The following is a 25636-nucleotide window of genomic DNA, read 5'->3' as shown; positions in this document are numbered from 1 at the left end:
AAAAAGTGACTAATCAAGGTGATATTTTGCTTGCAATTAAACAGGACTACATCTATTGAGTCTGCTATATTCTGAGCGCATTTGATAGTTTGACAAGGTGTAGAAAGATAAATAACAACTGACTTGGATAAAATGCTTGTTTCTGCTGGTGAGAGAGGAGAATCAGACCCACAGTATTTGGAGATAGATAATTTGGGCAAGTCTGTCGTAATGGAATGCTGCCTAATCTCGTAGATGTTTGTGTGGCTTTCATGTTTTGGTTTCGCTCTGCATTTTCTCACAGATCTTTATGATTTACAAATGGTACTGTGTGAGCTATGAGCCTTATTTTCTGTGCCATTACATGGTATTATAACGCTGATGAAAACAGACAAGATATTCTTCTGATGGCTGTGCATGTGGAAGCACTGTTATTTGTTATTTGCATTAAAGTTCCATGTGCTCCCTTATGAACCAACGAAACTTTTGAAAGCTCTGTGTAGATGAGGATTTGCCATTACAAGAACTTGAGAAGAAATCACTGGGGGTGAAAAGAGGTGTATTTATCAAGACACACATTATCAGACATGTTTCTCCTATGGGACTCAAAGTCTTGATATATATTCCAAATGATCAGTGATTGTTACACTGCAAGCCTCAGGGTGGCTAGAGGTGGCTTCTGCAGCTGTTGGTCTACAAATTTTGTTGGGCCTCTGTCCACTACTACTAAGAGACTACCTGTTATCCTTTGAGGGGAACCACTTGTTTTACCACAAACGTGGCACCTTGTCAGGCAATACAAGCCATTCTCCTTTGCGTAGTAGTATCTCTTACTTTTCTAACTTTTATTTCCATTTGTGGTGTCTTGAATCTTGAAACCAGCACTGGGAGGTGCCACAGGGTATAGATTTTAGTGTGTCTGTATGCATTCCCTATAATTTAGATATTATCTATCCCAAATATTGTACATGAAACCTTTCTCAGGTGACAGATCTATCCCTGACAGCTGCTGCAGAGAGGTCCTTCCACTGATCTTCTATAGAGACTTCTAGCGCAAAAATGGAAACTGATGCCAATGGCTGGATTACATTGCTGCCGCAGCCTTTGGCTGACCTCAGCAATACAACTTTCTTGCCAGAGAAGAGCAGTAAAGGGACCAGACATAAAGCAAAGATTTTCTCTTCCATACCTGCTTCACAGTTGCCAAATAATGAGGAAGGTTTGAATGGGAATGAATATAATAATAACAATACAGAAGAACACTTGGGGCACATAGCTTACTCCTTTTTCACAGCTAGGAATCCAGCCTAAAAGAAAATCACCTGCACACCTTGCTATCTGCCTGCATCTACTTTTGCCAGACTTTCTGGAGGACATACTGATACAAAACATCTGACAGAAGAATCAGAATTAGCTTCTGGCTAGAATACAGGCCAGTGAGCCCCAAACAGATTTGGTGGCCAAAACCAAACAAACTGTTTTTATTTGGATTTGGCTATTTATTACTTTCAGAACTAAAGCAGAAATAAGTCTGTAGAAAACTCTCCTCAGCGTAGATTTTTTTTTTAATGTTAAAATATGAAACATGTATGAGACTATATCAAAAAGATGCCACCATCTATTTGTCAATATTTTTGAATTCTTTTGTGGCTAGTATTGGTCACCAAGGTAGATTTTTTTAATGATAGAGTGTCATATATTTTTAGATGATCAAAAACATCTCATGAGAACTTTTTCAGTGTTCAGAACTCAAGTAATTCACCATAAGCTGATGACTACAAATTTAATGATTTATTTTTCCTGTTCGTGATAGTACACACATTCACCAGATCTGAAAACACTTGTGAAAGGTGGCTGTGTTTAGAGCTCCATAGTGTCTGATCTCTGAGCCCTGACCCTGCAACATTCCTTTTGTTCCCTGCCAAAGAAAACCTGATTAACATCATTCTTACTCAGGATCAAAGCCCCTGACTTCTAAAGGTCTTTCCTATTACATGAGCACCATGAAGACTCCCACCAATGCAAGTCACAACACTTGCAAGTCAGAGTGATAGAAAAGGGACCAATGGGACCACAGAGGATATGGTAGGAAATCTTTTCCAAGTATATCTATAATAGTCAGATCTGTAAAATACCGTGCTTCTAAGTTTTAAAAGAGAACTTGAACTTCAATCATTTTAAGCAATTGTCATTTTCTTGTTTTCTCTCAAGGTGCATTGTCCCAGACTTTATTTATTGACCTCCAAGGGCTTGTCTTTTTTTTAGTAAGAGTTGGACATCTTAACTTGAGTGCTCACTACTTTTCTGCAAATATGGATACATAATACTTAAATGAAAGTTTAACACAAAGTTTAAGCAAAGTTTCAACTGTTATTAATTCAGTGGATTTTCAGCCTTAATAGGAAATGATCTCATATTCTCCACATATCAGTTCAAAAGGGAGAATCCAAGGGGGAAACAAAAGAAGAGAAGAAAGTGTAGCAAGGGTAGAGAAATCTGATTACACATTAGTATTAGCACTGCTGTTGGTAAAAAGAATCTTAAAAAGAGAACCAACAAACCAACATAAGAAAGTTATCTGACGTATATTCCTATATAAAAATGCTAAATTTATAAATTAAACAACTTAAAGAATACTTTTATTCTTAAATGGGCATTAAAATTGATCCTAAGCTTTCCCTGTGAAGTCTCTATTAGCTGTATGCTACTTACTAAGATAATCAGGCACTTGATTATACCATATTTAAAATAAGTAATACCACATTAATTTTATAGTATCTAAGCCATTCAGTTTCACAGGTGCACAGGTTCACCAATAAGCTGTTCCCCTGCTTATATTGATCAGCCAATTCTTATGTGGTCTATATGCCAAAACAGTACACTGGTCTCCATTTGACTTCCAGCTCATGTCACTACTTTCAACTCCTACTGAAGTAAACAGAAGGACTTCCCTTGACCAATTAGCCTGCAGTTTTCAGCACAGCACAAGAGTCTACATTATCATAGCATCCATTCACTATTTACAGCTCTCACCACATTCACATCTCACAGAGGTAGTTGCAAGCAATGCAATTTAAGTGTATCCCCATCACTACCACTTGCCAAACATTTTGTTGAATGTTTTGGTGTTTTTCCCACCTGTTTAGACAAAATGGCATATGCATGCTATGCCTTGAAAGAAAACAAAAAAATGACACTTGCTAAAAATATTTAAAGTTCAAATTCTGTTTTTGAACAAAATTATGTCGTCTCTATTCTTGGATATTGATGGTGATAATTACATCAATTATTTCAACAATGTAGTCAGTGTTGTCACTTAACATGTTTCTCAGGCATTTTTTTATTCCAGATACCTTAAAACCTAAATACAGAGTGAAAATCAGCCAAGAATATCACTAGGTTCCATCCTGTTATACCGCTGTGCATGTTGCTCCTTGAGTAAGTGCTTGGCTGCCTTTATTTAATTTGTGAATTGCTCTGGGCTGAAACTGTGACTTCATTTGTTTCTCAAATATCACTGGGCAGTTTTCCTGCTTTGCCTCTGTATTTCAATTTACTACAGCATAACTCAATTGTTTAAATTTACATTTGAGGTATGCATGCATTTATTCTTATTGATTGTGAATAGAAAAAAAAAGCAGTCTTTCAGATGTAGTCAAACTAAGAATAGCATTCACACACGTGGCAGGATAGATATTAGTTCCAGAGTTATTTCTAATGCTAGAACTGAAAAGCCCTTTTGAGCTTTCTAGACCAGACTGGACTGTAAGTGGGAAGACAAAATCTTTGATAATGTTGTTTCTTGAGACTTATTTAGTATTAAGAGCTATGACTGATGCCAACAAAAGAGTACATAAAACTCTTATATATAATGACACAATCTCCCTTAGGTCACAGGTTTGAAATAAGGTTCATACAGACATAATAATTCATTCTTTCTGATTCATCTATGAGATAAAGCTTAACTTGTAATCATTACTTGAGACAAATTGCAGCGTATTAGTTTTGAGCTACCAAATGAACCAAAAACATATGAAATAATGCAGCAATAATTTATGAAAAACAAATAAACAAACAAAAAAACCCTCCTTCCTTTATTATCTTGGCTTATATGCTTGAGTTCCAAGACAAGATTAAATAATGTACTAGATAATAGTTCGTAATAATTATACCATAAAATGAAGTGAAGTGAAAAAGCCTGACTTTAAATTATAAAGCACTTGAAGAAGATAGAGACCATTTCTTAGTGTAATTTGTGTTAGTCTTCATTTTAGATGGATATTCTTCACAGAATACTACCTGTACCTTATCTTTTTCGCTGAATAGGTCATGGAATGAAGAAAATATACTTCAGTCTTTTTTCTCTCATTTTTCATTCTGAACTCCTTTTTCCACTTACTGTGGGAATGATTACACTGTCAATGATGTGGAAGCAGATAAGGAGTAACCTGAATTTAATTACTGTAGGTCTCCTATCACCCTTATTGATTTTTTTTCATTGCTTCAGTAGATTTTATCCTGGTTTACATCAGTGTAAATGTAAATAAGATCAAAATCAGATTCCAAAGATTCACTCAGCTGTAAACTATTATGTTAGGAAATAATGAGATACATTTGCATCTTTATTTTACTTAAATTTTAAGAGAAAGACAGAAAATATACATAGTTTTCTGTAGGTACTATTAAATATATAATTAAAAATGGATAAATTATGGGACAGTTCCTGTACAGACTAGAGTCGACAGATCTTGCCTTCACTGAGGAGAACACAACCTTTACAAGTCTGAGATAAGCATAGTAAGTGCCATTTTCTGTCAGTATGCCACAGCACTTCCTAGCATTTTTGCCATTTTTGTCTTTTTAGCTCCATTTTAAAAGTAATGTAAAAATAAATGTGGTAAAACAAGCAAAGCAGACATATTGAGAGGAGGGTGGGATGAGAATAGGAATGAAAACTGGAGCTGTAGTTCTGACCATCATCTCTCTGCCATTTGGAGTTTGCTATGAATGTAGCAAAGTGATAGCTATTTTATACTGTTCTGAATAAAAACCCATGCTGTAAACGTGTGATCCATCCTGTGATGGGCAAAAGGGGATATTTTTCCATGACTATATTTAATTGCTGTGTGCATCTGTGAGCTCACTTAAACCCCATCTGTACTCTACTTCACAAAGCCACAACCCAGCCTTTCCTGATCAGAATTAGGTGTGTTGGACAACATAGCTTCTGCACAAATTTCAGGAAAGTACTGATATCTATCTATGTTAGTAAAATATTCTCCTTTTCACACAAAGCTCTTGTTTAGGCTAATGGTAGTTGTTTCCCAGGGGCTATACATTTCCCAGTATTCTCCTGTGTACAGTTTCATCAAGGAGGGAACCTTGAATGCTTTTGGTCCCTTTTGTTGCCATTGTTGCCTTCTGAGTAGCTGATATTTTGTCAGTGACAGAGAATCTGCACTATTTATGGGTTTTGCACTATAAAACTACTGCAGCCCAGTCACATGGCTTCCTTTTCTAAGCCATCTGTCACAGAGGTCTGGAATTTTATGTGAATGTTGGTTGTGCAGACTTAACCCAAGTTTTTTTATTACGAAAAATGTCAGCAACTACAATATTTAGCATTTTACTTTACATTGGTCATTAAACTTGATTACTGTAGCTCTGTTTCATGGCTATAGTTACATATCAACTCTGAAGCCAAAAAATACTGGGGCGATCATGGCAGAGCTGTATTGTCAGATCCTGGAGTGTGAACTTGGCACTGATATAGTTAATATCTTGGATTTTTGTAACTAAGGTTTATTAATGCTGGTATAAAAATGTATTTGATATTATACAGATGGCATAAGATGTGGTGGATACTAAGTTATTATCCAGGATAAGCTGCACTGTCAAATTCAGGGCTTAAAACTATCACAGGAGATTAAACTATTTACTAAAAAGGGGCAGAAAGATATAACCAAAGCGTCTTAGTATGAACATATTAGAAGTGTATTTACTTCCCATAAATATAATAAAACATCTCTTTAAGCTGTATGATTGAAAATGTGAACTTTGTCATGCAGACGAAGCAAATGTAAGAAGTGTCTGAGTTTCTGACCTGGGGACAAGCAGATGGCTTGGTATGCTTCAGTCTAGGTGTGCATCTATCACAGGCCCATGGATACAAAATGGAGCCAGGATCCCCAAGTAAGGAGAGATCACTGGCCCTCCAATTTTCATCTTCTACCAAGATTTTCCTTGTGATTAAAAATATTTCATCAGCTGCATTTCACCTTTAAGTGAGTCACCACTGACAGTGGTAGAAGACAAAACTGCATGAACGAAGCTTGTGCCTTCAGTCCAACTGACTTCGTCATGTCACACTTTCAGTACAGAGGAAGAACTCTCCGCTTCAGTGTAACTGTTTTTAAGATTCATAAGTAAGCATAAATTTGGTTGCCCTATCTTTAACCATTCAATGACAGACTAATCTCCAGCAATAGTTAATGGGAAAAAAAAGGAGGAGATTTGCTGTCAGTGTCTCATCTTTTCCTAAGAAAGAGATCAAAGTAAAATGGAAAAACTTGCTCCTTGGGCATATCTGTCTCTTTTTTCAACAAAGGATCTAAGTGATTCAACTATGGTACAGGCTTACTTTTTTTTTTCTTACTCTTTCAGAGTAAGAAAGCTTGATGTGGACTAATATGACTGTCTCCGAAGTTACCCAGCACCTAATACATCTAGCCTCAAATTCCCAAGTGGCTTCTGAGCTTTGTGGTGATGGAAAATAGTACTGACGAAAACAACAGGAGAATTCATCCGCATTAAATATAGCATTCAACATGAGTACTACTTCACATGACCTTGTCATTTATCTCTGTGGTCTCTGTATATTTTTCAACTTGTTCAGGTTAACACATACAACTAAGCTACCAAGTGTTCTTTCAGAAGGCACCTTTTTCACCTCTTCCGCTACTTGATTTAATAACTGCTTTCAATAGTGAGGACCGGTCTTACCAATATCTAAACACTATGCCAATATGCAGTGTTGCTCCTTACTTAAGGCATACATATTAATTCCAGACAATATCCCTGCATTTGAAACAGGAAGAGTGAAGGTACAAGAAATCCCAGCTATGAAAAGGACACCTTGAGCAATTATGTGTAGACAGGAATTGCAATGGTCACAAAGGAGTTCGCAATGGTAAAATCACCATCAGGTGATTTATCTGTCCACAAGGATAGGACAAGGGAGCAGTATCTCATCAGTGAGTGGAAGCAAGAAGTTTTTCATCTTCTTTAAGGATGATGTGGACATGCAAAAGCCTGCTTAGGCCTATGTCCAGAAGCAGAAAGGCTTTTTTCTCAGTGCAGAATGGGCTCAGGGTTAGCTCTCATAGCATGAGCGTGAGGTGAAATTTTTTGTTGCATCTATCACTAAGCTGTACTTTCAGGAGCTTTTTGTCATTTCAAGAAGAGGAGTTTTTACTGTGGAAGGCAGAACAGTGAGCTTTTCTTCCTTGGTTCTCCTCATACAGTTAAGCAGGACTTGCTTTTTCATATGAGCAGGAACTGCCCTGAGAGATTCTCCCTGCCTGGAAAGAGAAGTTGGGTCTCTTTCCAAACTGCACACTCCCCTGTGATCAAGCTGCTGCTTGCTGTACTTCCTAGAATAGCAGAGGCTCTTTTTACTCATATTGGAGGTCTCCATCAAGGAGATTCTTCCAAAGATTCTTCTGTGACTCTCAGTCTAGTGCTCTCTATGCAGACCTGGTTTTGTGGCAAAACTTTAAAAGATGATTTCCAACTCAGATTATGATTAAGATAATAATGTGTGAAAAATTCTCCCACTGTGTTTCTTTTAGGCATATTTCTTACCCCTCCTTCTCTCCTCCATGATGTAGATGTAATATTTGTGAGGTGTGTGGGGGAGGGAGCATATGTAATAATAATGCTGGTGATGACCTAAACAATGCACTAATGCTTTTAACTGTGAATTGGGGTCATAGTTTTCTGTAAGAGTGAAAAGATCAAGAAGATTTAAAGCTAAACTTTTTTTAAATAAAACTAGATTTGTGGTGTATAGGCTATGGTTTAGAGGCATTTTTTTTTTAAATTCTACTTACAATGTTTAAGCTGAGATGCAGGGACACCATTACTGAAGCTACCCTTAAGTCTGCCTAAGAGTTGGACATTAACTGATATAAATTGAAAAGCTGGTTTTAGATTCAGATAAATTTAAATAAAAGCATGCATTTATACTTATCCTTTAAAAGCACCACATGTTTATGTTGCAGCTTCACCATGTCCGTATTTAAGCATGTCTCTGTTTCCTGTTGCATATCAGGGAACTGAGATAGAAGTGGATGAAAATGGCACTCTGGATTTGAGCATGAAAAAGAACCGAAGCCAAGACAAAGTTACGCCTCTCACTTCTTCCAGTACAGTACTTCCCACTCCTTCCTCTTCTCCTTTCAAAACAAGCAGCATCCTGGTAAATGCAGCCTTCTACCAGGCTCTTTGTGAGCAAGAAGGCTGGGACACACCAATCAACTACAGCAAGACACATGGCAGGAAAGAAGAAAAGGAGGTATTTTTTTTTCAGTTTCTGAGTGATTTTTTTCTGATGGATGAGTGGTCAGATAATGGTATTTCAATAAATCTCTGCCAGTGAGCCTTGGATCTCACAAGTCCATTGGTTCAGAATCCCATCTGAGAGCATAAATTCAGAAATAAAAAATTGTTTGAAATTCCTGAAGGTTTTTGTTACAAGTAGCACAAAAGTATATGTATGTGATTTCCACCAATAGTGATGACTTTTATTCCATAAGAAAACATCAGGGAAAAATGTAAGAGTACATACAAATGCCTTCTCTATTCAACCTATCCTAGGGAACATAGTAAGTCAAACTTGAAAACATAGAAAAAAAAGTGAAATGGCCAACTAAAATTTCAGTAAATGCTTTTACTTAGTAACTTTGCACCTTTCATGGCTATTCTTCCTGTCTCCCCCTTCCAACTTGATCACGCTATTGGTTTTGTTTACTTGTCATAGAGATTTATCCCATGTTGGCAACATGGCAGCACAGTCTTCTATTGTTTTTCTCTCCTTCTATTTGACAAGCTTTGGCTTTCAGTTATTTTTCTTTTGTTAGTTTTCTTTTGCTTGAGTCTGGCTATCAGAATATGGATTACTTGATTTTTTCTTAAATAAGGACAGAATCATAAGTCATTTTAAGTCTAATTAGACAAAATCTTGCTAATTAACATAAACAAGCCTTAGTGATAACCTTCAAAGTAGAATGTTTTGATTTGAACTTTTTTATTTGGCTTCAAATACATTTACTTCGTATTTGTTGTTTTTATATTGAATAAAACATTTGAACATTTTAATTATTACAAAATTATCTTTTCTTCAAAGATCAAAACTGATACTTCAAGAAGGCATACAGAATGGTAAAGCTGTTTAGAGCTGAGGTTAGGGGATTCATATTTACGATTCCAAAAAATATCCGGAAATAGAAGATAATTCAGTTGAACGCATAAAAATCTGCCAGGATTGGGTAAAGATCTGCCTCAGTGAGACAATTTGTGCTATGGTGGATCATTTATCAGAAGCGTGATTGTCTTGAAGAGCACACTCCTTACACCTCTGTGGGGCTGACTGTGCTCTCTTCCTCAGCCACAAGGCTCTGGGAACCTGTATCAGTGTTCTGGCGTGAATGTCACATAGTAGACTGAGGGCCCCAACTTTGAGAAAACTGTCTTGCTGCAGGATATCAGTTGATGCCACAGAACTGGCAGGGGCCTATTCTGTTGCTCCTCCTCCCTGCAGCAACTGAGGATCAGAGAAGGAGCTGTAGCAGAAGCACCTCCATATTCCCCACTCTTTATGAGCTTTCAGATTGCCAAGACATGTGGCTGCCTGCTTCACTAGGCACCAGAACAGGGAACTGGATGCATCAGCACACTACACAAAATGACAAAGATCACTGTTCAGGCACTCTTGCCCCTCACACTCTGTGCTTTGACACTATATGGCTTGTTCCTAATTGAGGATCTGGACCCAGACCTCTGCTGTGAGCTTTTGCCATCTCAGTGTGTCCAGTGATCTCAGGGCCAGAGGCTCTGTTTTGCAAATCGAAGACTGGCAGTTATCCTTATGCAAAGAAAATGACTGATTATATCTATTTCTAATTCATTGTTATCTGGTTCATATGCACAACAGTTGCTTAATTTTGGTAGTAATTTCCAGAAAATATTGTCTCTCTCTCTCTCAGTGAAATAGCCTGTCCAGATGACCCCCTTAAAAAAAAATCTGAATTTGGAAAAAGCTCAAAATCACTCCAAAAGGAAAGCGCTGAGAAATAACTAGAGCTGTCAGTTAGTTCAACTGTCAGTTCTCCAAAGATTTCAGGGCTTAAAAATGTTAAAAGTGCCAGATGCTATTATCTGTTATTCATGTTACCATTATGTTCTGGTCTTTGCTGAAATCAATATAAACTTCCATCTGTACATTAATGGAGTTTCATTGCTTGCTTGCTTTCTGGAGTGTGCATGCGTGAATACACACATGCTCTGCAGAAAATAGTGTGTTGAAAGCTCTGCAGAAAGTAGTGTTTGGATGGATTGGTCTGGTTTTCCTTTTAGTCTGGTATTCTTCAGAATTTCAATAGCATTTAATTATAAATCCCATCAAATTGAAAAGGAAAAATTATACATACGCTTAGCTGTCATCATCATCATTTAAAAGACCAAGAAGTAGGAAGCACTGAAGGTGTTTTCCCAAGGGTTTATCTCGCCATCTAAAGCTAAAGCTCTGGAGATAGATGTGGTCCCTTGTGGGCTGCATGTATTGACTCTAGGGCGAAGAAAGGCAAAGTTTGGGTATTCTTCTGGATCTTGGGAGAATTTTTCTTTTTTCAAAGAAGCACAACTACGAAGTTCTTGTAGGTTTTTCTGCATGTCTGTGCATGTATAGCTGTTGGTTTAAAGATTTAAAAATCTTAGTCTGGAAAAGCTGATTCTATAAATCCAGAATTAAATTTTGGGAAAAAAAAAAAAAAGATATGGATATCATGTACATTAAAAATATGCATATAGATGTACTTATGTGAACCTTTATCTTCCCATCTTATTTTTTTTTAATTATTTTGTAGATAATTAAATGAAATTGTGTATATCAATCTCAATGCTGCTGCATTTTGTCAAGACCCAGTATGTAGAATTAATAGCCAGTCCTCTCTGTGCAATACGTGTCAGTCAGTGACTTGACAAATATCTCACACAGAGAGGTTTCTTGTCCAACAATTGATAAAGAGATATCTTCCATTTGAATTAAAGAACACAAGCTGTAACTGAAGACATTAAAAAACTCTGCAGTATGAGCAGGCTGATGTGTGCTTGGTCTTTATACATTTCTAAGATTCATCCCATGTATGCACTAAATCTTTAGAAAAAGCACTGTCTCCCAGTTCAGTAATACAGATGTAGCCTGTTGGATTAGCTGATAAAAAAAAATGCACAAAACTCATAAGTCAACCTTCTTCAACATCCATTATGTTAAATGGAAACCAATCTATGTAGGGCTTCTGAAGTTATCTTGATATCTGAACTCTGCAGCTGTCAGGAGAAGATCACCAATTTGTTGTTCTTTTGGAGCTTTTGATTTTATGGAGACTTACAGTAGTGATAATCCCTACAGAAGCTTTAATTTACATGTATGAAAGAAAGTCAGGACAGAACATGTGGACAGACATAGTAATTAAATAAAACTCTCTTCCTGCAGCTTTAAGAGGAAAAGCATCCACATATGCGACTAGAATCAGGATTTAACTTAATGCTGGAAAAACAGTCTCTCAGGTTGCTTGAATCTGGAACAAAGCTGGAGTTCCTTTTTCTATTTTCCGTTTTTATCTTCTTGGCTTCCATGTTTGGATGACTTTCAAGTATTTAGTATTTCTATATGAATGTTTTAGCAATGCTGATCTATTACTCTTCTATTACTCCTTATGTGAAATTTTCCTTTAGAAATAAAATTGTAAGAGCCTGAAATACATGTTTACTTTTATATCTTAAAACATGACTTATCAATTACTATGAAAGACATTTTTTTCTGTTTAGAAAAGAGGACATGCATTTTTGTTTTCTACATTTGTAGGAGACGAGATTATTCCCAAACAAACTAACCCCACAAATGTGGCTCCAAAAATCAGTAGTAATTGATATATCAATAATATGACATGAATTTCTATGTGTATGTATAGTGCGAATTACAGTAGGCAGTAGGTAGCCAGTACCAGAAAGCAGAAGGAAGTCATATTGAAGATCCAGTCTCCAAACAGGCAAAGATAAGCTGCCAGAATTGATGACCATATGGAAGCTTTATCAGAAGAAACACCCCCACAGAGCTTACAAGTCCCAGTAGGCAGAATCTCCATTTTCAGTCCAGATTCTTCTCAGCCCTCTACTATGTGCTTAACAGTTCTGCAGACAACCCTGCCCCTCTGTCCTGGCACATTCATCAGCTGCACAAGCCCAGAGAATCTACAGCACCAACCCTCAGAGTTTAGCAGAAGCTGAGAGGTCCTCCCCTTAACTGCAGGCAGCAGTTTCTGCTCCTACATGTGGTAATCTCAGGGTGCTACCTGCCTGAAAATCAGATTGAAGTTGCAAATCCAACATGAGTTCCCAGCAAGGATTTATAGAGATTTAATAATTGATGCTAAGGGCTTTGGAGATTTCTTGAATGATGAAATATCCACAGAGCATTACTCCAGAAATGAAAAACTTAACCTTCATAAAAATAGTAATAATTGAAGACATTAATCCTCAAAACAGTAAAAATGAAGATATCTGAAATGATCAAAGTTTGCTTTTTTTTTTCAGAAAATGAAAATGTTATATTCTCCAGGGCTCTGGATTTCCAAAATGTTTCCCCAGGAGAGTGAATATTCACAGTGCATACTATCTATCAAACAGGCTTGTAGCAATGATTTTAATCTACAAGTAGCAGAAATCAATAACTACCTTTATCAGCCTGCTGCTAAGAATATCTGTGTTTCTCTTCTCATGATTTTTATTTTATCAAGAATCTTGTCTTTGCATAAGACATCAGATCATAGCTTTCTACCAACCTAGAAAGTGTTGTATTTACATATTTTTACATAGGATAGGTTTTTAATTTATGGTTATAATTTTTTAATTCACAATATGGTACAATGGTTCTCACTTCAACTATGTATAAAACACAATGAAGCACTTGCAAAGAAAAAGCAAGTATATGCTTTCTGAAGTCTTGTTTGGCTTTACATTCAACAATTGCCTTAATTTTCTCTGTGTGTTTTTCTGTGGTCTTCATCATTGTTATATAAATGTAAGCCTGATTGTCCCTATGTACATATTAAAACAGCACTTACCTTCAGAAATAATTTCACAATATACAGTTCAACATTTTAAAAAGTCTACCTGCCAGTGCTTTGAATTACAATGCATTAAACTTTCTTAATCACTCTTCTTGTGGTACTTTTTAAAATGTTTTAAAAGACGTTCAAGTTATTTATTGAACATGTAAAATTCTCTTGATGAGAGAAACCATTTGTCACACTCTCATCTAATATTTCAGAAAGACACAGTGAGCTCTCCAGAAAACATGGAAGAAAAAAAGTATCCAGGAGAAGTCTCCATACCAAGTCCTAAACCCAAGCTCCATTCAAGAGATCTCAAAAAGGAACTCATCACGTGAGTCACAAAAAAACCCACCATTTTCCTCCACCCTTCTAAAGACCGAGTAAATTGTTTGTCTGAGTGCTGATTTGAAGTGCATTTGAGGGAGCCAAGCAGGGAGACCTTCATGACTGATCACTGCAGGTAGTTCCTGCTGTAGGTCAGCATGGAGCTGAGACAAGGCAGAGGTAGGTCTGAGAGTCTGGACAGATTCAAGACTTATATTGTGCTCTATATCAGTTTTTATTCTTCATGTAGGTAGGTAACAAATGGGCAACAGCTACAAGTAGGCTGTGTTAATGTTTATGTAATTGAATAAACTTTATTTGAAAAGTCTTTGATATAGATCCACTTCCAAGGATTTGTGGAGAAGTGCAGCAGATTTTGCAGACATTAAGCATACAAAGTTCAAAGGATAAAATAGATAGTGAATAGTGAGGAACTGCCCCAGGGTTGTCCAACCCTAGGAAATACGGTTAAGTTCTTAATTTGCTTCCTTCAAAGCATTCTGTCATTCTGTCCTACTGAAAATCCAGTGGACTCACAAATTCATACTCGGGGAGACTAGGCTGATGCTCTCTTTTACCAAGAAAAGAGACTCATTTGCTTAGTTTTAAACTCCAAAATTTTACTGTTTTTGACAGCAAAAAAATCAGGATAGTTTTTTTAAATCTTTTTGCACATAACAGCTTGTTTTGGTTGAGAACAGTTTCAGTAAAATTGTCACAACCAGCTCGTAATACTGGTCACCTTTTAAAATCCCAGTTAGGCTCTTCACAAAAACCTACTGGATTTACGTCAACATTGCTATCAATAGAGTGGGTTTTTTGCCATATGGGATTGAGTAATCATTTATTCCACTTTTCTTTTTGTCCTCAGTACAAAGTAGGTCTCTCTAGACAAGTGGAACGTAGTATTACTTAGTGATGACAGTCTGTAATGTATCACTGCAGGCTCCTCCATAAATAAATGAGTTGCATCCCATCACCTTGTGTACTGCTCCCCAGACTCGGTGGCACTGAATCAGTTAGATATGACTCTGTCTTTAGAAATAACATTTCCCTGGGGCAAGCTTCTGTGAAGAGTGATTCTTTCACCTCATGTCGTGCAGCCTGCATGTTGCCTACTCACCACATTGTATCTGTACTTGTAGTTCACGACCTAAATTGAAAGAGGTCGTGTTTGTTTTGCCTCCTCTAAAACAACTGCGGACAGAAATACTCAGAGTTTATTTGCTGAAGACTCTAATGGCTTTTCCTTTGTATTATTTATTCCTTTGTGATACTGACCTGTTTTGAGATGGCTGTGAAACACTTTTCTAATCTCTTAAATAATAATACTCCATAGTATTTACAAAAACAATGATAATCTGACAGTGGTTTTACTGTATTTTTTTCACATGCCGAGTAGAAAGAGGCACCTAAGATGTAGCTGTTCTAAAAATTAAATAAGAAATAGCTTTAATATATCAGGAGAATGTAGGTGCAATTATGGGAATCAGTTTGCATTTCTGTGATCCCACTAAGCCTCAAAACTCATACAGAACAATCCAATACAGGTGGCTCCATCATGAGGAAGTTTTTAAAATGACATAAGCACTTGCAGAGAAAAAAAAAAAAAAAAAAAAATTGACCCCATTATCTCATTTGCAGTGAACTACTGTATGAATATCATCTTACTGCACGTGCCTCCTATTTTTCCATGCTGATTCTCTTTACCAAAACTACACTGCTCAGGTTGAAGTGGGCTGTGATATCTTGCTAAGGCTTTTTTATAGATTTGAAAAGTTCCTAGCATTCTGCCACTTCAGAGAAAATAGGCCGGTGAGGATCTGAGGTATGCTTTACTCATGGAGCACTAGCTCAATGTTTCTGTACAGCTTCTGATCACCCTTCTTAACTATGGGTCCATTTATAAGGTGAATGGAGGGCCTGCTGTTAAAGGTTTTAAAATATTGTGGAAGGGTATACTTTACTTACTCACTCCTCCTCATCCACCCACAGATTGCATTTCTTGCAATTTTTGCACTCTTGCAGAGCATCAACTGGGATCAATCTTATAAATGATCTCAGTGTTATGACTAAAGTTGAGGTGAGGAAAAAAATGACATTTTCTCCAGGTCAAACATGCCTCCATCTCTTTGCATAAAGGAAAAAATCCATTGTGCTAAATGTACACCACTTTTATGCCACTTCTTATTTCAGCTGTGAAAAATCCCATGAAAACACATTCATTCTTAACTTTAGCTAATACATTTTCTGTTCTGCAAGCAACCATAGCATCTATTTCTCACTTATGTCAGCAAATAAAGATCCTGAATGCGTTTCTAAAAAAGGTACCTTATTTTAGTCAGAAGCTAAAGGAATGATTTGGGATATTATTGTTCTCAGGCCTGTGTTACACACAAGATTAGATAGGAAACTTTACCTCTAGGATTTATGAACTGCAGTTAAAAATTGGTAGCAATAGTGAAGTTTCTTTTCAAGAATCTGAGTTGTAACTGAAAAACCTATGCAAAGCAAGGTGGTTTCACACTTGCATAGATCAAATAAGTAAGGTTTTGACTGATTTGCATGGTGGAAATAGGAATTTTTTTCCTTCTGTGCTTCAAGTACTAATTGCAAACTAGAACAGTTATGTAGATTTTGTTAGTTTTTGTGGTGTCATGATGGTATTGAGATGGGTTTGATGAATATGATTGCCCTACATATCGTTATGTACGTAATTGCAGGGTAAGCTATGTGATGTGTTGTACATGCTCTAACCTCTCACTGCATCTTTGCATAGCTGTCCAACTCCAGGATGTGATGGTAGCGGTCACGTAACAGGAAACTATGCCTCACACCGCAGGTAAGAAACAACAGGAAAACCAAAGCAGGAAGTAGTGCTACTTTTACCTGCTATAATTTAACTTTTTTAATATACTAACCATGGATAAGTGTTCAAAAGTAATTTACAGAAAATAATCCATACAGAAAAGTGTCTGTTTTTTCCTGTTTTATATTTTGTAGAAGGTCTGGACTCAATAGTCTGATGGATTAGGCAGCGTATGCTTATTACTCAAGATGACTTAGCATAGACATGTAGATAAGTCATTTAGTAAAGGTTGCATTTCTCTAAGTGAACAAGCACTCTCTATACAGATGAGATATTGGATGGGATTTTAAATAAGGTTTCTGTAGATACCTCTGTAAGTGGCTTTGAAATGAACAGAACTTCCAATACATCCTGTAGCTGCAAATTATTTCTTCAGAATAGCCTACTGTCTACCTGGGGGTTGAAACAATATTTTTTTCTGTTTCCTTTTGAGAACAAGATGGAAGCAGCCACATGGACCTGATGCTCTACCTGCCCTTTATGTAGAAAAGGCTCTGCATAACACCACATTGCCAGTTAATGCTTTATAGGGACTTAGAAAACTCTAGCCCTAACCATATATGTTTCCAGTAATTTAAGGGTCTGGCATAGATTGCTCTTCCTTTGTCAACAGGAAATATTTGAGGGTCTGTTTTTTTCCCATTTTTAGTCACAGGTTTTATAAGATTGTTGTTTTAAGAAAGAATATATACATTTTGTTTCAGTGAAACATTCTACATTGTATTTTTCAGTGTTTCTGGGTGCCCATTAGCTGACAAGACATTAAAATCCCTTATGGCTGCTAACTCTCAGGAGCTTAAGTGAGTATTAATAATAGTAAAAATGTAATTCTTATTTATCTTTGATCAACATGTTCCCTAGAGTAATTGAGCTGTTCATTTGAATTACTCTGAGCAGCGAAGTATGAAATATTTCAGTGAAGTTCACTTATTAAAAGAGTTTATTTCTCTCGATTTGCCTTTCTTGTTTTTAGTGTCCCTTCATTTTCATGAATTAGCCAGGACATGAAGAAAAAATACTGAAAACATTAAGAGTAACAGTATTTTTCATTCAGAAAGAAAGAGAAAAATATTTAAAACACACCACTGATTAGGAAAGATAGAATAAATCAGAAAACTAGACCAGAACTCCTGCATATCATTTTTTATCATTCAGCACCATATACTATGTGTTTAATGTCATTGAAGCAGACATCAAGTCACATGATTTTGTGCTGGCATAATTTTCACCATGAAATGTCACTTACAAAAGGGCTGTGCGGGCTCTGCTATATAGACAGATGTATAGGGACATATGAATATTTCAAAAATCTGTAGTCAAGAGAGGCACTGGCAACCAGTCATCTAGTTATTGAATTGCCTTTGTCAATAAGGACATGGGGAAGAGGAAAGGATAATTAGAGTTCTTTCATAGCTTTCTCTCTGCATCTTGTAAATTGGATCCTGTAATAGATGGCTTGGAAATCTCATGGATGCATGTAAAAAGAGAAGAATCCCGTGACCGTCCTTTCTGTCCTTTACATTCATCCCTAATCCAGACAGAAGAAAATAAAGTCCAACTATGGCACAGTTACTGATACGATGATATTTATGACTGTACTGATTACACATAGATTTGGCTCAGTGCTTAGTCACAAGTTAGCTTACCTAGATCAAATGCTAGTGGTCTCATTCTTTAGTCCAATAACATGAATTTAAAAAAAAAAAAAAATGAACTGATGGTAGTTATGGACGTGAATCTGCTAGAATGCATCAAAATAGCAAAAAAGGTGCATTTATATGGGCAATTGCTTGAAGCAGTTCTGAAATTTATTAGGGAAACTAACATACTGGCACAGTATTTCATTGAGTCTCAAATGTATAAAATTTGATTTTAGTAATTTTTTAAAAGAGCAGCACAAGAAACAGGGAACTGACGTGAAAATGCTGACAAATTTGAAATCATTTGCTGAGTCATATGTATTTGTCCCTGCTTTTTCTGGCTTTCTGCCATACATAGACACTCACACAAATATTTTGAATAGTTGCTCTTCATGCAGCCCCTCCCCCCCATATTCATGTGTGAATAAAGAAATTTGCATACCAATATGGTTATTTTTCCACTAAAGCTTCTAGAGTTTTGGTCATGCCATAAGGAAAGAGGAGCAACAGCATATGACTTAAATGACAAACTACACATTGTACGCCATGTATTATAAGTGAGTTGTGAAAGACAAAGTCAAAGTTCATGAACGTTTCACAGACAGAAATATGTTGCATAATGCACTTAGCATTTAATTTCAATTAGCTAGAAAAGAGCAAAAATCAAAATCTGTTCGCAGACAATTTGCAAAAGGGAAAAGGGCGAAATAAAATCATTTTCCTCAAATGTACCAACTTATTGTAGCTTCCTGCAAACGTAATTCAGGTGAAATTTTAAACAAAATTCTGCTTTTGATAACAACTAAATGAAATCTTTTGCTTCTGGTATAGTATAGTGATATCAATAGTTAGTTTTACTTCACAGAGATGAGAGTAAAGGGCATAATGCTCATAGAATCAGGCCATCAAAGAACCCTCATGTAGTTAGGCGTGAAGATGAAAAAGCTGTGTATTTTTTCCAAATGTTATTCGTGTTTAGTTTGCCAGAATCAAGATATGATTTTGGCTTTAACTGTGAATCTCTAAGCCAGCAAAGATACAAGGCTTCCATGTGATCTACAGTTTGGAAATAAGGAATATCTGTTCAAAAAGTAAATCTTTGAGTCAAATTCAAGAAATCTAATATCTGAGAAATTCTCATTGCACTGTGCAATTAAGATGGTTGAATTAAAATACACTGAAATTGATAATGGATTTTTAAGTATTATGGAGAGTTGTGATTTAATTCACTTTCATTTCACCAAAGAGCTACTTATCAAACCTTAAACAAGTTTAAAGTATACTATATAAAAATATCTAATTAGAGTTCAGAAACTTTAGGAAATAGGTAGATTCCATATACCAAGTTATCCATATTCCATCAACAGCATGATATGGTCTGATAAGTAACTTTTTTAAGTGATCTGTGTGGGTTTGCCTAAGGTAAAGTTCCTATCCAACCATTTCTTAGAACTTTACCATCAGTAGAAGTATCAAAAGTGCTCCTAGATTCTCAGCTGAGTGAATCAATTTTATGTGAAGTTGTAGTTTGTCTACCTAAAGATAGAACAACATTGAAAAGGGGCACAGAATGGCAGGTACTTGATGCATGGTTACAAAAATTGCTGTGAAATCGCTGTGAGATTTCTTAGAAATTGTTTTTAGAAAACAAACTTAATAAAGTGTAAAAGAATCTGTAACCTACACCCATTCGAGAGCTGACATTGTTTAACTTGAGATCCTGTGGCTTCTGGCCCTCCAACACAAATCTGATTTTCTTGGCTCTGCATAGTAACTCCCTAAGCTGGGGCATCAGTTCAAACTCATCAGCCAGTTTAAAGCTGATCAAGATCCACATTACTACTGACTGAAAGGCAATGCACTGTTGGTATATCTTGTATTGTGAAATTTCATAATATCATTAATATCTTACCTTCATATCTTTAACACTCTCAAGAATGCTTTGAATTCCAATCTGGTTGTAAAGTCTAACTGCTACCTTGGGAAGCAAATGCAGATGGGGAGATTCAAAATTGTCTCACTGTACTTTTCTGTCCATAACTCTCAGACTCATGATGTGAATGTTTTCCATAAAGAGCTCTTGGTAGATTAAAATCTGTGTGCAGTCTATACAGACAACTCTTCCATCTGTGATCATCTGATAAAACAAGTAGCCCAAATTAATACCCATAGTATTTGGCAGGTATTCTGACTTTTCTGGTGAGCATTCATGCTCTCCAGACATCTGCCCTAACTGCCTGCTTCATATAACATTGTGCCCAGTCCTTGTCCTATGCTCAGAGAAGTCAGCATTTAGCTGAACCGTCAAGCATATCTGGCACTCTGCAACCCACACCTCTACCTTTGTTGTCATTGTGAAGCGTATTATTCTGCCTAAATATTTTTGTTCAGAAAATAACATCATGAAATGTTTTGAAATTGTTATTTAAGACAAACAAACATACAAAAATAAACAGTTTTCACTTTCTTCAGTTGAAATTATTTACTGAATTCTACTTAAATCACTGAGTAAATCTGGTTATGTCCAAAAGAAAAACATGTTCAAATATTCAAAGATACAAGTGCACACTTGTATCACAAGTATTATGTAGACATAATACTACAGTTATACATGTAGAAGTTTTCTGTGGCAAACTGTGTACAAACAACCTGATCAAATCACTCATCTTCTCATCTCAGGCAAGATTCAATAACAACCAAGATCCATAAGAGATTTCTTAATGATTCAGTCAAGATTGTTTGGCAAAACTCCTGTAATTCTGAAACTCTGTAAAAATCATAGCATTTAAAAGGCCTTTAGGGATGATTAACGTAACAACCTGGTGCTGGAAATGTGGAAATGGCTGGCACTACTTCTAAAAGTAAATATTTTCCTTATGCTCCTTTCTGTGTTGAGGCATGTTTCTCTAAAAAAAACACACATATACAAATTCAATGAAAAAAATGACAACAAATGACCCTCCCCCCCCCCCCCAAAAAAAAAAGAAGTCTGAATGACTGCTTCACCAGTGGAAAGTGATGTCAGTAAGGTCCTGCTCCCAAACCCACAGAAGTCGGTGGAAATACCTACTGACTCCAGTAGGCTTTGGGAGCCCACTTTGCAAATTTGTTTATTTTCATTGTATGGATGATTTAGTACTAAATATTAATTCTTGAAAGGCTTCTATTTTTTGCACACGCACACACACACAAAACCCCTTAACTATGAGATGTAGACATAATCCAATTGCCAAGCTGAATACCCAATTGAATCTAGAGTTAAATAGATAGATATCCTGTTGTATAATTACAGTGCTAGGAATATACAAACTACTAAATTCAAATTCTGGCTATCACACTAACTCTATTGATGTCCAAAAGTAAAACTGCTTCTCTGCTTCCATTTTCCCTTTTGTAAATACTGGCAAAGTGCTTATTTGTATCTGTACCTGTGAATATCAGAAGGATAACAAACAAATACATAACAGTAAATTTACAAATAGATCTATATCAATCCGCTTTTTGCTTGTTTGTTTGTTTGGCTCTGTACAAGGAAAAATGTTTGGTGCAAACAGTGTTATGAATTGTTTAATTCCATATATCATATGCAGTACATTTAAGTACATGTTCCTTACTAAAATTCAATTATATTTAAAAAAAAAGACTATTTTGCACATTAAAAAAAAATCAACAAGAACTAGCTTTAATTACTCAATGAAAGATATGTGGTGGAAGCATTCTTTCACTCTAGACAAAAAGCACCAAATACACGTTACTTACTGCTATCTTCAAAGTCATGTAAGCTCCCTATATTATTCTATAGGTGCCCAACACCTGGTTGTGACGGCTCTGGCCACGTGACTGGGAACTATGCATCACACAGAAGGTAGGGACTGTCTCATGAATTGAGACTGCAGCACTCAGGGTTACTGGCAAGCAGCATCCTGAAGAGGTGGATTTTGTTCTGTGTGCTTCTTGCAGCTTATCTGGTTGTCCCCGTGCCAGAAAAGGTGGTATCAAAGTGACTCCTTCCAAGGATGAAAAAGAAGACCCTGAACTTAAGTGAGTATAAATGTGTAAGACTTTGTGAAGGGGGAAAAACAGTAAGAGCTGAAGGGATGAAACATCATAGGAATTACCCAAGCCATCTGACAATAAGCCCAATAGCTGAAGCCAAACCAACTGCTTCAGCTTTTAGTGAAGCTGATGGAGTCCATCACATTGGAGCTTGAACAGTGAGGAAGATTTGCTGTATTTTCTTGTATCGTTCCTACTAGTTTAAACTGATAGAATTTCACTTGAAGTGAAAACTGAAAATTCAGTGGGTATTTACTGCATTCCTTATTTGAATGCAAATTCCATTAAAATCAGTAAGTGATAACTGCCAGAATGTAGACATGAAGATTTAATTGCACTCGTTATTTTTCTTACTGCTTGCTAATGATATATGAGAGACTGCATAACAGTGGCAGAGCAACCAAAAAAAAAAAAAATAAAAATCCTAAACCTTCCTTTCTTCCTTTCTTAGCATATGTTTCCAAGAGTTTTCCAGTAACATGGATCAGAATAAGTTTGAACCCAGCCTCCATGTCAAAAACACAGAGAAGAGAGAATGCTAATGTTTCATATACCTACAGGTTGTGATTTATAGCTTATGATAGAATTTCAGTTTTCTTTTCTGGTAAAATACTATCTAAACAAATCGTTTCATTTCTTAGGCTGTACAAATTCACTTTACATTGCCTAATCTTAAAATTAGGTGAACCTCCATAACTCAGCTTGACATGAACTGAATGCTCAGGTATAGCGCATCTTTGGGGACCAAGCGTTAATATACCGATGCAATGTGACATAGGTAGCTGAACATATTTTCTCAGACTTCCTTGAGACTGCTTTCACCAGATGTCTCTAGTAAAAACCAGCGTTCTTTTGCTGTGTTTCTGTAGATGTCCAGTGATAGGCTGTGATGGCCAAGGTCACATATCAGGTAAATACACTTCTCATCGCACTGCTTCTGGTTGTCCTTTGGCTGCCAAGAGACAGAAGGAGAGTCCCGTCAATGGGTCTTCACTATCCTGGAAACTGAACAAACAAGAGCTGCCACACTGTCCTTTGCCAGGCTGCAACGGGCTGGGTCATGTTAATAATGTTTTTGTCACCCACAGAAGGTATAACTTTGTGTTTTCTTTTTCCTTTTTCCTTAAAGTTCCCCTGTTGAATTGGCAACAAATGAGGTTACAGTCTGAATAAATTGCGCAGAGATCATTTAAATAATGAAATAGTTTACATTGAAACTGAAGTAATATGGATCAGAACAAGCTTGAAACAGCTTGGATCAACTTTTAACTCTTATTTTATGTTCCCCTTGCAATGTGACTTCCCAAGGTCTTTTTATTCAGATTAACAATTTCTATATGGTTTAAAATTTAATAAGAGTTCTGTCGTAGGCAAATATGGAGTTGGATCTGTGTATCTTTTATTGAAAATTCAAATATCATTGAAATGTCAACAAAAGGGATTAAGCAAGAGCAATGTCTGCATTTATTTAATCTTTTTATCAGTGGCAAACTTGTTTTCATAAACTTTGTATTTAAATCGCTAGAACTGCACAAAAATTAAACACACAGACCTCATGGATCACACAAGTTTGCTGTTACAGTTTTACAAAAAAGCTGTCTTTACAAAGTAGGAATCACACATATAGCCAGTGTTCAATAAATATCAGATTTTTATATATTAAGATGAAAGCATTAATATAATTTGAACATGTTCAATCAATATTACTACAAGAATCTATCTACAAAATAAGAAATACTACTTTGTAAAGTTTGATCTTCTGTGCATAGAGGGAATTAAATTTCTATTTTACATCTCCTTTGCTTTCTTTTTAACATTCTGAATCAAGTTCTCTACAAGAATGTCCAATATGACCAGAACCATTCACTCAAGGAAGTTCAGTATAATTCAGCAGAACTGTGTGTTCAAATCCCACAGCCTCGGAAATTGGTTGCTTAAAGGTTCCCCAGCAAGCTCCGTTGCTCTTACTTTTCCCTTTCCTTTCAACCCTTGGGTTCATTCTGGTGAGCCACTCCTTTTTCTCACACTTTCCCCTATCTCAGCCTCAAGCCTGTGGCTCTGCCCCAGCCCACTCCCAGCTCAGCACAAGACTTTGTTTTTCCTTATTTGGTTGAAATATAGTTAAGCAGAACTCTTAGCTCAGCTGCTCGGACAATGTCCTGCAGTTTGAGTGACTTATTACCAGTTCCATCTGCAGCAAAGTTTCATGGTTGTGGTGGATTCAGTAGCTTAAGAGTAAAACTGCTCTGCACGCATTTCTCACTATGTAGCATTTGATACTGGGACACTGCCAGTCCTCAGAAACAACCACCCAGGATGGAAATTATATCACAAATCCTTCATTGAAATTTTAGGCAGCCCTACACGGAACCTTAACTTTTAATGCCAATGCCTCATCTATATGGCAGATGTAGTGGAATCAGACCATGATGGGAATGCTGAGGGATAAATTCCTTAAAGAGCTGTGAATTGTTCATATGCAAATTTACCTATAGCAGAGAAGAAACCTCCAAAGCAGTGGATTTGTCCATAGTTATCCTAAATTTATGAGCATGGTAAAGTCTTTACATTAGTCATTGTCATTGCCGAACCGCTCTCCATCATTTTTGAGAGGTCTTGGACAACAGGGGAGGTCCCTGAAGACTGGAGGATAGCCAATGTCACTCCGGTCTTCAAAAAGGGCAAGAAGGAAGATCCGGGTAATTATAGGCCTGTCAGCCTCACCTCCGTCCCTGGAAAGGTGATGGAACAGCTTGTGCTGGATACCATCTCCAGACAACTGGGAGAAAAGGAGGTTATCAGGAGTAGTCAGCATGGGTTCACCAAGGGGAGGTCGTGCTCGACCAACTTGGTGGCCTTCTATGATGCTGTCACATGCTGGGTGGATGGGGGAAGAGCGGTAGATGTAGTCTACCTTGATTTTAGAAAGGCGTTTGATACTGTCTCCCACGACATCCTTATAACAAAGCTGAGGAAGTGTGGGATAGACGAGTGGACAGTGAGGTGGGTTGAGAACTGGCTGACTGGCAGAGCGCAGAGGGTCGTCGTTGGTGGTGCAGAGTCTGGCTGGAGACCTGTAACCAGTGGTGTCCCCCAGGGGTCTGTGCTGGGTCCGGTCTTGTTCAACATCTTCATCAATGACCTTGATGAGGGGATAGTGGCCACCCTCAGCAAGTTTGCTGATGATACGAAGTTGGGAGGATTGGCTGACACGGCTGAAGGCTGTGCTGCCATTCAGCGAGACCTGGACAGGCTGGAGAGCTGGGCAGTAAGAAACCGGATGAGGTTCAACAAAAGCAAGTGTAGGGTCTTACACCTAGGGAGGAAGAATTGCATGCACCAATACAGGCTGGGGGATGAGCTGCTGGAGAGGA

General features: G+C 37.0%; 1 protein-coding gene across 1 annotated transcript; it reads left to right on the top strand.

Annotated features, from left to right (window-relative positions):
- Positions 1-9: 9 nt before the first annotated feature.
- ST18 (ST18 C2H2C-type zinc finger transcription factor) lies at positions 10-24881 on the top strand. The gene is made up of 7 exons (XM_019613997.1): positions 10-8554; positions 13589-13704; positions 16477-16539; positions 17298-17366; positions 22009-22071; positions 22167-22247; positions 23132-24881. The coding sequence occupies exons 1-7, from the start codon at positions 8285-8287 to the stop codon at positions 23433-23435; spliced, it is 966 nt and encodes a 321-aa protein (XP_019469542.1). The 5' UTR covers positions 10-8284; the 3' UTR covers positions 23436-24881.
- The last annotated feature ends 755 nt before the right edge of the window (positions 24882-25636 follow it).

This window comes from Meleagris gallopavo, chromosome 3 (assembly GCF_000146605.3).
Source record: "Meleagris gallopavo isolate NT-WF06-2002-E0010 breed Aviagen turkey brand Nicholas breeding stock chromosome 3, Turkey_5.1, whole genome shotgun sequence".
Classification (NCBI taxonomy): domain Eukaryota; kingdom Metazoa; phylum Chordata; class Aves; order Galliformes; family Phasianidae; genus Meleagris; species Meleagris gallopavo.
This window is presented reverse-complemented; position numbering and strand designations above follow the sequence as displayed.

Excerpts from the sequence above, each read along its gene's own strand:
- ST18 (XM_019613997.1), top strand. The coding sequence starts at position 8,285 with ATGTCTCTGTTTCCTGTTGCATATCAGGGAACTGAGATAGAAGTGGAT. Across the intron at positions 13,705-16,476 it reads CTCAAAAAGGAACTCATCAC|CTGTCCAACTCCAGGATGTG; the intron begins GTGAGTCACAAA and ends ATCTTTGCATAG. Across the intron at positions 17,367-22,008 it reads GCTAACTCTCAGGAGCTTAA|GTGCCCAACACCTGGTTGTG; the intron begins GTGAGTATTAAT and ends ATTATTCTATAG.